General features: G+C 41.6%; 1 protein-coding gene and 1 pseudogene across 2 annotated transcripts in view; one reads left to right on the forward strand and one right to left on the reverse strand.

The window, feature by feature from the left end:
- Positions 1-15,641, forward strand: part of VPS13B (vacuolar protein sorting 13 homolog B) — a 425,975-nt gene that overhangs the window by 11,965 nt on the left and 398,369 nt on the right. Inside the window, exon 4 of the mRNA XM_080909429.1 lies at positions 10,569-10,689. Coding sequence (XP_080765555.1) covers positions 10,569-10,689 — 121 coding nt within the window. The remainder of the gene's footprint in view (positions 1-10,568; positions 10,690-15,641) is intronic.
- On the reverse strand, positions 3,957-4,928 carry LOC308414169 (mortality factor 4-like protein 1; annotated as a pseudogene). Its single transcript has one exon. The product of its transcript is annotated as a mortality factor 4-like protein 1 (transcript).

Here is a 15,641-nt window from a genome sequence, read left to right on the forward strand (position 1 = left end):
GATTTTTTTGTCTGCGTTCTCATCTCTTTCCTCTGTTACTCTTTGGTCTGAGGATGTTGGCCAGATGGTGAACAGGTTTTACTCTGACTCACCTGTATGTTTAGGACACAGAGTTTCAGACGCTAGGCTTTCTAGATATCTTCTTTCTAGATATATTTATAGTAGCTTTTGTCTTGAGTCACTGTCGTTACTGGTTGCCATGGTTATCGTTACTGGTTGCCATGGCTGTCTTGGAACTCAGCGTATAACCTCTTAGCCCAGGCTTGAGTGAAGGGCACACCCTGCAGTGGAGCCTCCAACCGTTGCTGTCACAGATGTACTCAGTGCACTGGGCTCTGCCTGAGTTTTAGCTGACTCTGCCTTGTCTCTGTCTCGGTAAGCCTTTGCCCATACCGGACACAGCTAAGGAAGAGAAGTCCTGCTGTGCGTCATTGGTCACAGGAGGCTTGACCCTCCCATCTGCTCTTACAGAGTCTCTCATAAGCTCCGTGTGCTTATCTGTGCTCTGAGGTTTTTCCTGGGTAATAAAATGAAATCAGTACATTACAAAAGGTCTTCTGCTACAACAGTAGCTATTTTGAACATTTGAAATGGAAAGACAGATGACTCGGTACTGGTCACCGTCAGAGCCGTCCTGAGCCTATGGCTTGTTTTGTAAACGGGGGTCTAAGAGGAGCCTGGCCGCTCTTCCCTGGTCGCTGCCGTGGGTGAGCTCACACTTCAGCAGCTCAGCTGGGTACAAGTGGCAGAGCTTGTGTGGTTTGCAGACCTGGAGCATTAAGAGTCTGTCTTTTGTACAGCAAAAGTCTTGTTTTTAAAATGTCATTTAATTCCATAAGTATAAAATACCATAGGAATTTCTATATTGATGATTCTAAGCATATTATTAAAACACATCTTTGTTGAGTTGATACTTTATTGACACGTCACTGTGTATGTTATATTAATATTATGACAAGACATGATTTAAATGTTAGATTAACAGAGACTATGGTATCCATGTAACTAACCCTAGACTAGGTTTTAAGGTTTTGATCTCTGTACATGCACGCACACGTGCACACATCTTGACTTCACCGACGGTGACTATGACAAGTTTCTTGGTGATGCCAGACTTGCTCATCCAAACTATTGGACCTTCTTTTCCCCTGACATTCTTTTTGTTCAGTTTTGCCAATCCTTTTTAAGAACTGGGGCTTTTTTATTGTTTTCATTCATACAGAGAGCTTGGTAACTGCTTCTGCTTGTACAGATAGCTGGCTTAGCATTTTCAGATGGAAATCACAAATAGGCAAGAAACACCTTTCTTTATGTTGGCTTCCCCAAGCTCTTGAGTGTCAGAAACTTATAGACTGATCTTACTATGACTTACCCAGGGTCTCATAGTTCTTAGTTCTAAAAGAGGCTTAGGATTTTGGCTTTTGGGGCCATACACTAATAACTTTTAAGTTTGTCAGAGGCGTGTTGTGCTGTTTTGGATGCACCTAGTAGCTAGTGTTACAGCTCTTAGTTTGGGTGTCAAGAACAGCCAGTTGTTCCAGTGCTTTGGTCGTCAAGACAGTGGGCTCCTAACCTATAGTCTCTGGACTTTTACCTGTGTCCAGGACTGCGGCTCTCGGTGGTTTGTTGTCGGCCTCTGCAGTGTCTTGTGTTCTCAGCCACCTCCTTCACTGTTGGTGTTGCCGTGACTCTAGGCTGAAAACAGACATGCCTTTCCTTGCTGTTCCTAGGTCGTCCCTTCTGCCTGTGACACAGGAAAGTGTTTAGTGGGCCTGGAAGGAGGACTAAGCAGTTAGGAGCATTTGTGGAGGACCTGAGTTCAGTTCCCATCATCAGTTCTGTATGGACTGACTATGACTTCAGGAATCCAGTGCCCTCTGTACAGAAGGCACCACACTCACATGCGCGAACACACACTGGGGGAAGTGAGTGCAAGAGAGGGCACTAAAGACCATAGGAATAAACTAGGAGAAGCCTTATTTGGGGGACGTACATGTGTGTGGGGTGGAAATAGGATGCATTTATTTGAGAAGCCTCGCTATTCCAACAAGACAGAAACAGCCTGCAGATAAGACAGAATGTTTGCTTAGATAGCTAAAGACAGAGTGTGCCATGCTTGTCCTCGGATTTCATTTTGTAAGGGTCTGAAAATCACTGAAGACCCCAGACTCAAATAGTATGTAAAAACAAAGAGCTAGCATGGGGGTGGGGTGGGGGTGCAGTCAACCTTTGAAATGGGGACCCCCTGCAAAGGCATGCAGACTTTCTTAGAGTGGACTAGGGGGACATTGATTGGTGGGTTCTGGGGGTCACAGGTGATCAGTGGACTACATTGCTATGTCATGTATGTTTGACCATGTGATGAGACAGCTGTCCAGTGCAGACGGCCCATTCTGAGATAAGATATGTCATGCCTTCGTTTCTGGGACTTATGGTCTATTCTTGAAGCTGGTGCCTTATGGCCCTTTTTTGAAATCAGGCCCGCTCCTCCAAATGGAGACAAATGGGGTTTTATCACCCTGTCAGTTTCTAACAGTCATGCATGGCCTTCTCATGTGTACAGTTTCCAGCTTTATCACGAGCTGTACGTATTCACCATTGACAAGCTTGGATCACGAATCAGTTATAAGCCTCACTTGGTGTCTACATCACAAGCTCTCTTTCTTAGTCTCTGATGAAGGGCTTCTGCTTCTGACCTGAGAGAGAAAAACTGAAGGTCGAGCAGGGCCGACTAGAGTTACTGAGGTGTCATACTTGGTGCCTTCCTAAGCCTGCGTGTTGACTAGAGCAAGGCCTTCAGTGTGGACATGGCTGCAGACACCTTTCAGGGTCCTGGAGGTTGGAGGGGTTTTCCTCAGAGTGATTGTGGAGTACTTAGAACAGCGATTGTCAGAGAAGGGACTGCTTCATTGGTGGAGCCTTCTTTGTACCTGGCTGGGTTAGATACATGTCAGTTAAGTGGCTCCTCCTAACAGCTTGGACCAGTGGCTCTCAGCCTTCCTAATGCTTCAACTCTTTAATAAAGTTCCTCATGCTGTGATGACCCCAACCATAACATTTTTACTGCTACTTTGTAACTGTAATTTTGCTGCTGTTATGAATTGTTATGTGAATATCTGTGTTTTCCAATGGTCTTAGTGACCCTTGTGAAGGGGTCATGTTATCCCCAAGGGGGTGGAGAGGCACAGGCAGAGAAAAACAGTGAAAGGTCCTTACAGTGAAGGCCTGTCAGTCATGGAATTGACATCCCCAGTTAATCCCTAGCTGCACATCCTTAGGAGACGTGGGGCCCCACCATCCATGTCGCCGTCTTGTGTGGCCATTGCATCCTCTATTTCTGGTAACCTCTGGATCATTTTCTTCTTTTCTTTTTCTCTTTGAAATTTAAAGAAAAAATTTATTGAAGATCTGAAAAACAACTCCTACAAGATTGACTTCTCCATAAAACTGTAGTTACAGGATGCATTGCGTCTGTCATGTTAAAATGTGCATTAGACACAGATACAAAAACCATGAAAACAAGTCACCATTCTTTAACAATTGAGCAAAGATAAAATGCTAAGGAACAACATGGATGACTTGCAAAGGATTGGCTCTTTAAGCACCATTAAAAAAAAAAAAAAAAGAGCACAGATGAATGAGTGTTCTGTTATATACACTGAAGTGAACCTTTGGCATTTGGAATCAGAGCATAGTATAAAAGTGCGTAGTGTCAAAGGAACAGAACCAGCAGCATTCAGAAGCAGCTTCGTCAACTAGGCAAACACTCTTCAACATGTCTTTCTGCTGTCTATCACTGATACACTGGTAGAAACTCCTTTTCTCTGTTTAAACAGAAACAAGCATCAACTCTGTTATACACTAATGGTCTTCAGAGTATATCATTTGTACAAGAGAAGGACTAAGAACAAAAACGTTTACAGAGACCTAAGCACAAAAGACAGAGAGCACACCCCTCACACGGCTTTCCGATGGTACTGGGGAGGAGCCACTTCATAATTACTGGCACTGAACAAAGTTGCAGAATTCTTCACCAGGTACTTGAGGAAATCATGTAGATAGTTCAGTAATAGAGCAAGGCTTTTCTTATCTAGAGGTGTATAGGCCAACATCTCTCCAATTCTCACAAATAATCTCAGTAAATGTGAAGCTCCATACACCAGGGACATGGGTACATCGGGGTGATCAGCCAGAATTTCAGCATACTGTGGTCTCTCAAATTTGTAGAGTAGCTGAGTGCCCAACATTACATTGAAGTACTCTTTTATCCCTGGCACAACCTCATTAACAGCATACTCCTTATTATCTGTATTTCCTGGAGACTTCTTATAATTTGCATAATCCTCCAAAATGGAATCCACATTCTGCTTGGCAGGAAGATAAAAAAGCTGCTTTTGTCTGGAGATTAAGTCCCAGTCATCCACAAGCCATGGTTTCAGCTCTTCAGGAATCTTCACTTTAACTTCAACTCTGTTCATAAATGTTTCTTCATTGTCAACTGTAGGATCTACCCGGGCTCTCTTCTTCCTAGGAGGCTGAGGGGTCTCACTGGTACTGCCACCATCTCCATTTCCAGGTGTTTTCTGCTTGTTCTTTTTTGTTTTCACTTCAACGTTTTTCTGTTGCAGACCAGATGTCTTCTTCCCTGGAGCAGGCCTCTCATCCTGCACTCTGCATATTGTTCCTGATTGGCCTTTTGAAGTTCTTGCTGTGTCTGCAAATTGGTGTCCATGTATTTGAGTACTCTGCTTTCTGGCACCCATTCATCCCAATTTTTATTCCAGCCACTGTAGTGGATAAAGTACTTCACTTGTTTGTCCTTTATGGCAATCTTTACACACTTTGCTTCATAAAGAAGAGGCCCATGGAAGCACAGCACTCGCTCACCCTCCTGGAATTTAGGGCTTCGGGTCCTGCTTGGGCGCCATTTATAAGTGATGAGTCATCTCCTTCTCCCACCACCCCTGACTACCTCTGGATCATTTTCATTCTCACCCACCACCTGAGCCTTGCTCAAAATTCCGTCGTTGCTAGCATTTCTTTTCCTTCAGTGTTCCATTTGGTTACTCAGCCAGCTTATCAGAAGAACAAATACTTTTCTTTGAATTGGAAACCCAATGTTTAAAATACCGGGACTTATTTAGACAAATCCTGAATCTTTATCTGATCTCCTTTCCTCTATAGTCATATTTGTGGGTATGATACACTTTCTGGAAATGCCCTTTAACTTCTGATATTTTACTTAAAATTACATTCTTTAGGAAAACTCACCCCATCCCCAGGATAGATAGCATGGAGTTTAAGAAGAAATGTTTTCAGATCCAATTCATGATCAAACATCTTTGTAAGCTTAGATTTTTAAAATTCTCACTTTAATAAATGTTTGAGCCCCCTTTCTAGCCTACCATCCGAAGGTAGTGGAGAAAGATGGTACATAGGACAAGGGGATGTGACCTGCTTAGAACTAGTTCCTTGGGGCGATTCCGGTCTCCGTTGTCAGGATACTAACAGTCTAGTTCAGAGAGTGTCACCAAACATGAATCAACAGTGGCTGCACAATTCATCCCACACAGCCAGGCCTCAAGTCTGCATGAGCCAGCAGGAGCCAGAACCAGCCAGAAAGCCAGAAGTTCTGCTCTGCCTCCCTCAGTGACTGGAGACCAGTGAGTCGCTGCTAGGCTGGCGATGCCAGTGCCCGTGAGTCCTGCTTAGACTCCCCGAGCACCACACTTCCTCTTGCTGGTCTGCTTCACCTGACATCCGGGATCCACGTCACATCTGTTTCTCAAGTCTGAAATTAGTGGGCCTCATCAGCACCATTTTCAAAGCTAGAACGGACATTGAAGTCAGATCATGTTCCACTGTCTTTTGGATCCTGAGAATGTAGGAGAGTCAGTCACTGGGAGAGAGTTGAATTCGGGCATAAAACACAGATGGTTCCTTTGGGGCAGGGATGGCATAAGAGTAATGGGGAAGGGAACTGTGTGAGTGTGTGTGTGTGCATGTATATTTGTATTTAGGTGCACTCATTTATGGTTGTTAATGTTTAATAATTCCTTGTGTGAGTATGTGAGTGTGTGCATGTGCTCTCATTTGTGCTTGTGTTTTTGAGGTCAGAGATGACGTTGTTTCTATTCCTGGAATGCTTCCACTTTATTTGAGGCGAGACAATCTTCTCTGAACCTAAAGCTTGTCAATTTTGGCTGTTGTGTCCAGCCAGAGATCTGCCTGTCTTTGCTCCGCAGCCCTGGGGCTGTAATGTGTACTTCTGCCCAGCTGTTATGTGGGTGCTGGGGTCTGAAATGAGGTCATCTGTGTGCACAACAGGCAGTTGTGCGGTTTTTGTCAACTCAGCTAGCATCACCTGGGAAAGGCATGCGTTGAGGAGTGCCTCCAACAGATGGACCTGTGGGGGTCTCTCTGCGGTCATTTTCATGATGGATTGATGTGGGCAGGCCACCCCACTGTAGGCTGTACCATCCCACAGCAAGGGATGCTTAAATATCACCACACGAATGAAGTTTGACTCTGTTTTCAGTGTGTGGGGCACTGAACTCTTGTTCTCTGAAAGAGCTGCGAGCGCTCTTCACTTCAGAGCTGTCTCTCAGCTCCAACGATCCCGTTTGTTACGAGGCTTAGGAAATTCTATTCCCTGCTTCTGTTTTCTCTTCCCAAGCACATACTGGAGTTCGAGTCTGCTCTCAGGCTCCTAAGGGGTTGTAGTGCTCACTGAGATTCCTTAGGATCTGAGAGGGTGGAGGTGAATGTTTGAGTCATGTGTTAGTTTATTTCCAGGATCTTCACAGGGCCTCAGGATTGGAGCTGCTGGAGTCCCCATCCTGTTGTGCTCCGAGACTGGTGCCCGGAAGCACAGCGCACACCTTCACCCCACCGCTCAGCTTCTCTCTCTCTCTCTCTCTCTCTCTCTCTCTCTCTCTCTCTCTCTCTCTCTCTCTCTCTCTCTCACCTTACTTTGTTACTGTTCTTACTGTGATCCCGGTTAACTACTGTAAGGTTTGTCTTCAGCCTTATCTTTGTGAAATTGGCTAATTGATGGTTCAAGCTGTAGTCGACTAGAGCCGTAAAGGCCAGTGATACAGTCTGCTACCTAGAGCTGAGGCCTGTCAGATGAGAGTAATGGTTCAGTGCTTGTCTCTTTCCCTCTGTTGGGAAGAAATATTTTCTTGCTTGTCTAATGAGGAGCAAAGGGCAGTATTGTCAGAAATATGTGATCCTCAAGAGAAAACATTCTTTTGCAGTGAAGTATGCTTTCCAGACATTTTGGAAAAATTGAGACCCAAAATAAGAGAGATAGAATGTAGTGTTTTGGGGTTAAATGTTATCTTGAATATTCTGACAAGTATTTTTGAGAACATGGTTTCCTTTATGTGAAGTTGGAGGTTTACAATGTATAACAATTTCTAATATTCCATAGAGATTCCTCCTGGTGAAAAAAACTACAAGATAAATTTAAATTAACGATGGAAGTAATTCTAGTTCTACTGTATAGTAATTTATTCCATGCCTTATGTTCTGCTTCATTTGTATTTAATTAGACTGGGCAGGTTTGTCTAAAACCCCACTTGTAATTGAGATATTTAAAAATATAATTGAAGTCAAAACAAATTCAAATGACCAAAATGGTTCTTACCTAATTATAATATATATATAGTCACAGTTTCTTAACTACAGAAAAGAAAGAAGTATTCACACATTTGGTAATGCTTGTTTCATAACATATTTCTTTGAGTTCCATGGTTAATGCTCATTTGTATACACACTAAAATTTCAAGTTTATTGTAAGTGTATTAAGTTTGTTTTAGTCTTTCCAGCAATAACAATGTAGTTCTCTAGAGAAGCTTTATTAACAGTGTGTGTGTGTGTGCGCGTGTTAAACTCAGTGGGAACTCATATTTAGTCTGCCATATTCCCCTTTGCTTCTGGTAACATGAAGATAAAAGTAACTTCTTTCTTTTGCTTTAAAATGTTTGCTTTCTGTGTACACCAGATTTACGGGACTGTGGTGGCATTGAGTGGCTTTTGGCTAGAATGTTTACTATGACATCACTGCAATCTGATGCAGGTTATGATTTCAGATGGTTTCAGTGTTAAATATTTTCATAATTATGCTAGTTTTGGCCGTTCATGTAAGATTTTTTTCACATGTCCTTAATGTACGTGTTTTACTTCTGGGCTTTTGAGGCAAGTACGTTTCAAAAATTAATAATGTGCTTTAAATGTTAATATTGTGCAGAAGTATCTAACTGGACATTTTGAATTCATTTTTTGAACTAAGGGTAATTATAGTTAGGTTTGGTCATAGTAGTAGTCTTCAAGAATTTGAGGTCAGAAGCATAACCCCAGGTAACAGAAGATGCCATTGTAAAGACTCATTTATGGAGTTGTTTTGTGGAATGAAACAGTGGAATTATGATCTTAAAATGATCAAGTGTTTGCAGATTACCTTTGTTTATGATGTTCAGTATTTTGGCTTTTGTGTATATGAAGTTTCAGACAATATTTTCCCTAATCTGTCACTAGTATCTGAAGTTATTCTGTATTGTAAAAGAATCATCTTTTATTGGGGAATATTTCTCTTGTGTTATTGAATAAGGATTTATTGCATGTATGTGTGTGTTATACATATTTGTATTATGTGTGTGGCTCATGTGTGGGTAGGTGCTTGGGGTGTGTGTGTGTGTGTGTGTGTGTGTGTACACATGCACGAGCACATGTGTGTGGAGTCCAGATGTTAATGCCAAGTGTGTTCCGTTGCTACTCTAGTTTATTTACTGAAGCAAGGTCTCTTGCTAAACTTGGGGCTTGATGAGTCTGCTAGTCTCCACAGCCACCTGGTGATTCTCCTGCCTCCTGAGCACTGGGAAAAGGTGGACTGCCATGTCTGGCTTTTTAGTAGCTGCTGGGAATGTAAACTCTTGTCTTCAAATGTGTGTGGCAAGTGTTTTACCCATGGAGCCATATATCCAGCCCTGAAGTTTTGTTTTATATAAATTTTTGAGATTTACTTATTTTAATTATATGTGTATGGATTTTTTTCCTGCACGTATATCTGTGTACCACATGCATGCCTGGTTCCCTAGACGTCACAAGAGGGTGTTGGATCCTTTGTACCTGGAATTACAGCAGATGTGAGCAGATGTGTGGGTGTTGGGAATTGAGCTCAGGTCCTCTCAAAAGCAGCCTGATAGGGCATTTCTCTTGGTGATGCAGATACAGGCCAGAGTAGACCAGATTAAAAGTAGATAAAGGTAGGTTTAGAGGTAGAGGTCAGTGAAGTCACTCGGGTTTTGTTAGCGATTAGGTGAGGAGTGGTGACATGCCAGCTAGAGGCTGGGATTGTGACCATACGTGGTCAACAAGTGAGCTGGGGGCACTCTTGGTGGGTTGCTGGAAACGTGGAGATGTGGAGTGATGACCTTAGTCTGGAGTTTTCTCTGTGTGTGCTGGGTAGGGGGAGGAGGACAGAGAGGGGATGAGCTGGGGTGGAGTGTTGGGGGGTGGTGGAGGGGTGGTGGTGGGGGTGGTGATGGGGGTTCTGGCCTAACAGCCCAATGCTGTTAATTGCTGAGTCATCTCTCCAGCCCTGCAGTAAATTTTAATGTCCAACTTATCATGTTTTCTCAAATGGAATGACTTTGTCTTCTTACTGTTACTTAAAAAAAATAATGAAAAAATACTGCATGGAACTAGTTATATATGTTTTTGATAGAGTTTTGAAATCATTCAGGATAGGCATTCTAACTAATTTATCTTAGGAAATTAGTCCACTAATTAAGGCATATGACAATTATGTAACTGTTGATTTAGGACATAAGATTAATGCTTATTTACATGTTATAAATGGAGAGATAAATAAAAATATGCAACTTAGGTTTTGACAATATCCATATCAAACCAGTGTAAACTTTATATCTAATACCAGTAACAATTTAGTAAGCATTGTTAAATCAGATGCAAAAATTGTAAGAATTTTGACATTAAATAATTAGAATATAAGCTAAAGAGCTGGACATTAATTCCTTTTATTTTATGTTTGGTTATGGAAATCCTTAGAAATTAACTAATTTCTATTAATAGTTATGTAGTTTTGTAAAGCCATACATAAGAATTCTTTGGTTATTGTCAGGTCATTTGTTTTGGTACCAGCTAACGAATGGAACTGTAAGATAGTGCGTGCCTGGTGTATACATAGGAGGACAATTGCACACTCTCCCTCAAGCCACCTTGTTCTTTGATGGTTTCTTGCTGAACTTGTAGCTTTTGTCTGAGTTGTCATGAAGCACCGTTGATCCTTTAGTCTCTTCTTTGCTCTGTGCCGGGGTTCAGGTCTGTGCAGCACCTCGTTTGGCCTGTTAGGTGTGGGCTGGATCTGCAGTCCTCCTGTTGTCTGTTAAGTGCCGTTTGCAAATGCAAAATTTGAAAATTGGCTACATAGACTCTCATAGCTAAACAAGCCTCACTTTTAGTATTCATAATTCCTACGCTGACTAACATGTCCTGGCCCTTGAATGTGATCAGTGTTTCTTTTTCCTTTAAAATAAAAATAGGACGACCATGAAAGCTGTGGTTCTAATCCCACCAACCGTAGCACTGCTGAGAACACAAAATCATCCATCAAACCCCGAAGAATTCAGCAGGCTGTTCCTCCAGACCCGGACTTACCACCAGGTAACTCGTAACGTCGACACGGCTGTCGTTACTCATCATGTGGTAGTGCTTGTGAAACACACACTTTCAGTCCTATTTGCTGTTACAAAATGCTTAGGCCACATCCGTATGTGCTTCAGAACACGTCAGGTCCAGAGCCCTTGTAGATGGCTTCCCGTCAGATCTTGGTCCATTCTTTACAGCAAGTTAGGCTGAGCCTCTCGCAGCAGAGACTCCGTTTCCCTGCTCTGTTTTGTGCTGAGAGCTGAGAGAAGACACTGGGTCACTGAGTAACAGGGCGGTGTGAAAGTCACCAGGGAAATTATAGGATATGTACCTGTAGCTGAAAGACACCTTAGCTACCACCTTTTTGACTTCCTGATGTCTTAATTTACCCAAGATGGTAGTGATTGTAAACAAACTTCCTTGGCAAACATTTCATGAAGAAAAAGGCTGTTTCATGCTAGCCTTGTGGTCAATGCATTGCTGCCTCCCAGGTTAACTGTTGGGTCACTGTGTTTGTGCATTGTGGTGGAGGTTGGTGACTGTGTTGTTGTGGGTAGGTTCATAGGTTCTCTGCTAGTTTAATCTAAAGCAATGTCAGAGGTTAGATTAGACACACTGTAACCTGCCACTCCCAGGACACTCATGTGTTAGAGTTACTGTCCCAGGATCAGCATCCTTAACAGACACCCTGGGCAGCTTAGTTCTGACGGCTCACATGACTGTAGCAAAGGTGGCAGTCTATCTGGATTTTAGTTCCTTTGAACTAAAGAGAGTGCCACAAGATATTTCTAAATGTTTCCAATTTTGCTGAGTCTATTTCCAGAAGTTCCTCTAACTTGTTACTAAGTACTCCTTTGGAAAAAATGAAGCTGTAAATTAAACTGTAGTTTATCCTAATTTATTAAGTATATAGCTTTCTAATTTCCTCAAATTTGACCATGTGTCTCCTTAAAACTTCCAGTATCACCCATGGTATATAAAACTTGTCTTTTGCTCTTGTGTCTCTAGTGTTCTCTTTGTATCTTTTTTCTTCCCTTCTGTTAGTTTTAGGTTAACTGAGGTTTGTTCAGTATTTTGTTTTTCTTAAGAAAGTCCTCAAAATGTTACTTACTAACTTCAGATAGAACCTTTCTAAGGCTGACTTATGTGAACCTGGGTTCTAGACACGTATTTAACAACTCTTCAGAACCAGTATTAGGATTTACACCGATAGAATTATGACAGTTGGCCTATTTTTAGTGCCATAAAACAGAGCTATGTTCTACCTGGGTGGCTTGAGTTAACATGTGCTTTTTACCCTGCCTGCAAAGTTAGGAAGTTGTTAAGTAACTGGATCTGTTGGCCAGATACTGGGAAGCAGATCAGTTAACTTTTGCTAAAGAGAGAAAAAGGAAAATTTGAGAATCAGATAGGATAAACAGTGATCATTTGTTTAAAGGATAACCTATTACTCTGTCTTGATTTCTTTCATGACAGAGGCAAACTCCTGTTCGTAGCTTTCCTAGGGGCAGAGGTATATCTCTTTGGTTATAGTTTTGAAGTTGGAACATTTGTATGCATCCAAAAATTATTGTTAACATTTAAATTTTTGTGTATGGGTGTTTTGCCTCCATGTGTCTGTGCACTGCTTGTGTTCCTGGGCCAAGGGCTGGAGTTAGAAAGTGTGAACCAGGTTCTCCTGGAAGAACAGTTAGTGCTCTTAACAATGGAACCATCTTACCAGCTTCTCTGGAAATGAGTTTTAAGAAAAGTATTGGGGTTGTCAGTAGACAGACATTTGTTTTACTGTTTTGTTGGTTAAATAGCTTTCTAATAGGCAAAAGCAGGAGCTGTATCTAGAACAGTCTTTCAGATTGTGCATTTTAACCACTTAGTGCATCGTTAAAGCAATTCAGTGGGTAACAGCATTTTTTTTTTTTTAATAAATACCTTGGATAGAAAAATCTCAAGATGTAGTAAAAGTAAGGTCTTAGGAAATGCGTGCATGCATGTGCTTGTGCTGTGATTGATGTCATGTTTCTGACTAGATGAAGGTCAGGAGATTTATTCTCACTGATTTAAGGGTGTTGCTTTGTTTACAGGCAGAGTCTACTAAGTGACTGACATATTTCTTTATGAAATATTTTCTCTTTTAAATTGTATTCTAGGATGCTCAGAGACAAATTTATGTTTTGCTATATAGATGTAGCACACACACACACATATGTTAATGCAAATATTTAATGTTTGGTTAAGCTCAAACTACATACTCTATGGACCAGAAACTATAATTTAATCATCTTTGATATCTCCTATAGCATAATGGTAAACAACTGTAATCTGTGAAGGCCACTTAGAACGTGGTAACCATATGTTTTTGTCAGGCTTCTGAAAATACTGGGAAACAAGCCATAAATGATCACTAAAAGTAATTAACGTGGCTGTGTGCCAATACACCATGCACACGGTTAGAAGAATGTAATCATTGATGTTTCCGTTTACCTTCTTTCTTTGGTTTTATCTTTTCTGAGCTCTGCTTTTGTTCTTAGTCCACCCTTGTTTACTGTCCTCAATGTGAAGTAGCTGTTTCCTCTGTGCTTTCTCCAGGTTTTATGGCTGTACTAGGAAGGATGGGTAGAATAGTTAACATTGTCTCACCTACAATTGGAACTGCATTTACTGTATACACACTCACACACACACACTCACACACACATATACACATACACACACACACACTCACATACACACACTCACACACACACTCACACACACTCATACTCACACACTCACACTCACACACTCACACACACTCACACACACTCACACACATATACACACACACTCATACACACACTCACACACACATACATACTCACACACACATATACACTCACACACTCATACACATTCACACACTCACACATACACACACACACACTCACTCACACATACACACTCACACACACTCACACATACGCACACATATAGACACACACTCACACATACGCACACATATAGACACACACTCACACACACACACAGTTTTGTTTTTACCTAGAAATTTTTCTTGGTCTACTAATAACATGGTTTGAGGATATTAGCATATTTTACATTTTTAAAATTAGTGTAGCCATTTGAGTAGTTTTTCTGTAGTTTAATCTGCTTTTCTTTACTATGTTTCCATTTTCAGTCTTGTCCTTGTTCCCGAGGCTAGCCTGCAGAAACTGATACTTTAGCCCCGTAAAATGATAACATTAGAGACTTGTAATAACCAGCCAGATTTATAACAGTAAATCTCCAATCCCAAAATGTCCACACCAAGACACAAAACTTCTGTGAAATTCTTAGCTACTTGTGACTTTTCCAGACCACGCAGGTCAGTCCATCTCTTTCATCTTCTCTCCCTGTCTCCGTCTCATCTTCCCCTTCGTCTCTCTTTCCTTCCACTGCCCAGCCTTATCTGCTGATTAAGATTTTTATGGGACCTCGAGATCCACAGCATATAGGTAGATAAATCCTTGCATACATGTCTTTATTTCCTTAAAGAAATTTTTACTAATTAATAGAAACAGAATGTATGTGTAATTTTAAGGTTTTCAGCATAGGTGACAAATTATTGTGTGATAGATGATTCTTTGTTCGAACAAAGTTTTGGTGCATTGCTGTTTATTTTTATTATTACAAGTCTTTAATTTTAGATGAACAGTAATTATTTTATAAAATAATTGAGGTTAATATTTTTCCATCTTATTTTTGGTTTACTTTGTGTAAAAAATTAAAATTAACATTTTTATTACATTTATTTCTTTATTTGCTTGTTTGTTTTGTTTTGTGTATGCATGTATGTTACACTTGTGTCATAAGTCATGTGTGGAGGACCACTTGAAGGAATTGCCTTTGTTTTTTGGACACATGTAGGTCACAGGGTCAAGTTCAGGTGGCTAGGCGTCTGAAGCAAGTTCTTTTACTTTCTGAGTTACCTTACTATCCCTATTCCTGCATTCTTTATTTTTCTCTCACTTCTGTGCAGTACAGGTATGTGCCTGCGTGTATGTAGTATGTACATGTGTGTGCATAGTGGCCAGAGGTCAGCATTGTTAGCACTGGTTTTCTCTTGCTCTCTGTCACCGAGCCCGGGGCGTCAGTTCAGCCAGACTAGCTGCCCGTGGAGGTCTAGGGACCCACCTGTTTCTGTTTCCCCCCCTCTGGGTTACACATGTGCACCACAGCACCTGGCTCCTTTTCCATGGCACTCAGGTGCCTGTGCTGAGTGGCAGGCAGTTTACGCATGGACCATCGATCCTGTCCTCTAGTTAGGTTTTTTGTTTTGTTTTTATTTAAAGACAGTGTCTCACCATATTGCACTGATTGGCCTGGAACTTGGCGCGTAGAAGAGATTAGTTTTGAACTCGCAGAGATCGGCCGACCACCTGTTCCCGCAGCCCCGTGTTCCTTACTCTCTTCTTTCAGTTTCTCCTCTACTGTGTGTCAGCCAGTGAGTGTAGTCAGATCCATCACTGGCTGCGGTTCTCCTAGCTTTCTGTTCTCAGGTGTAACTTGATATTTTTATCTCAAAGGAGGACTACAGTGATGGGAGTTATTTCAAAAACAAGCTTTTCTTCTTCAGATGCACGGCACAGTCAGAACGTAGTGACATTGCTGTACTTCAGTTAATTCCTCCAGTAATTCTTGAGATCGTTCATGTTCTGAAGCCCTGGCTAGTCTGGAACTCCTCTTCCTCCCAGGAGTAGCTGGAGCATAGGTGTGTGACGTTCATACCAACTGAACTACAGAGAACAGCGATCATCGTGTTGGACCTAGTGTTAGCATTATTGAATATGTGGTGCAGTGTGAACTAGAGAGAACAGCGATCATCGTGTGGGATCTAGTGTTAGCATTATTGAATATGTGGTGCAGTGTGAACTAGAGAGAACAGTGATCATCGTGTGGGATCTAGTGTTAGCATTATTGAATATGTGGTGCAG

The sequence above is a fragment of the Micromys minutus genome (assembly GCF_963924665.1).
Source record: "Micromys minutus genome assembly, chromosome: 33".
Classification (NCBI taxonomy): domain Eukaryota; kingdom Metazoa; phylum Chordata; class Mammalia; order Rodentia; family Muridae; genus Micromys; species Micromys minutus.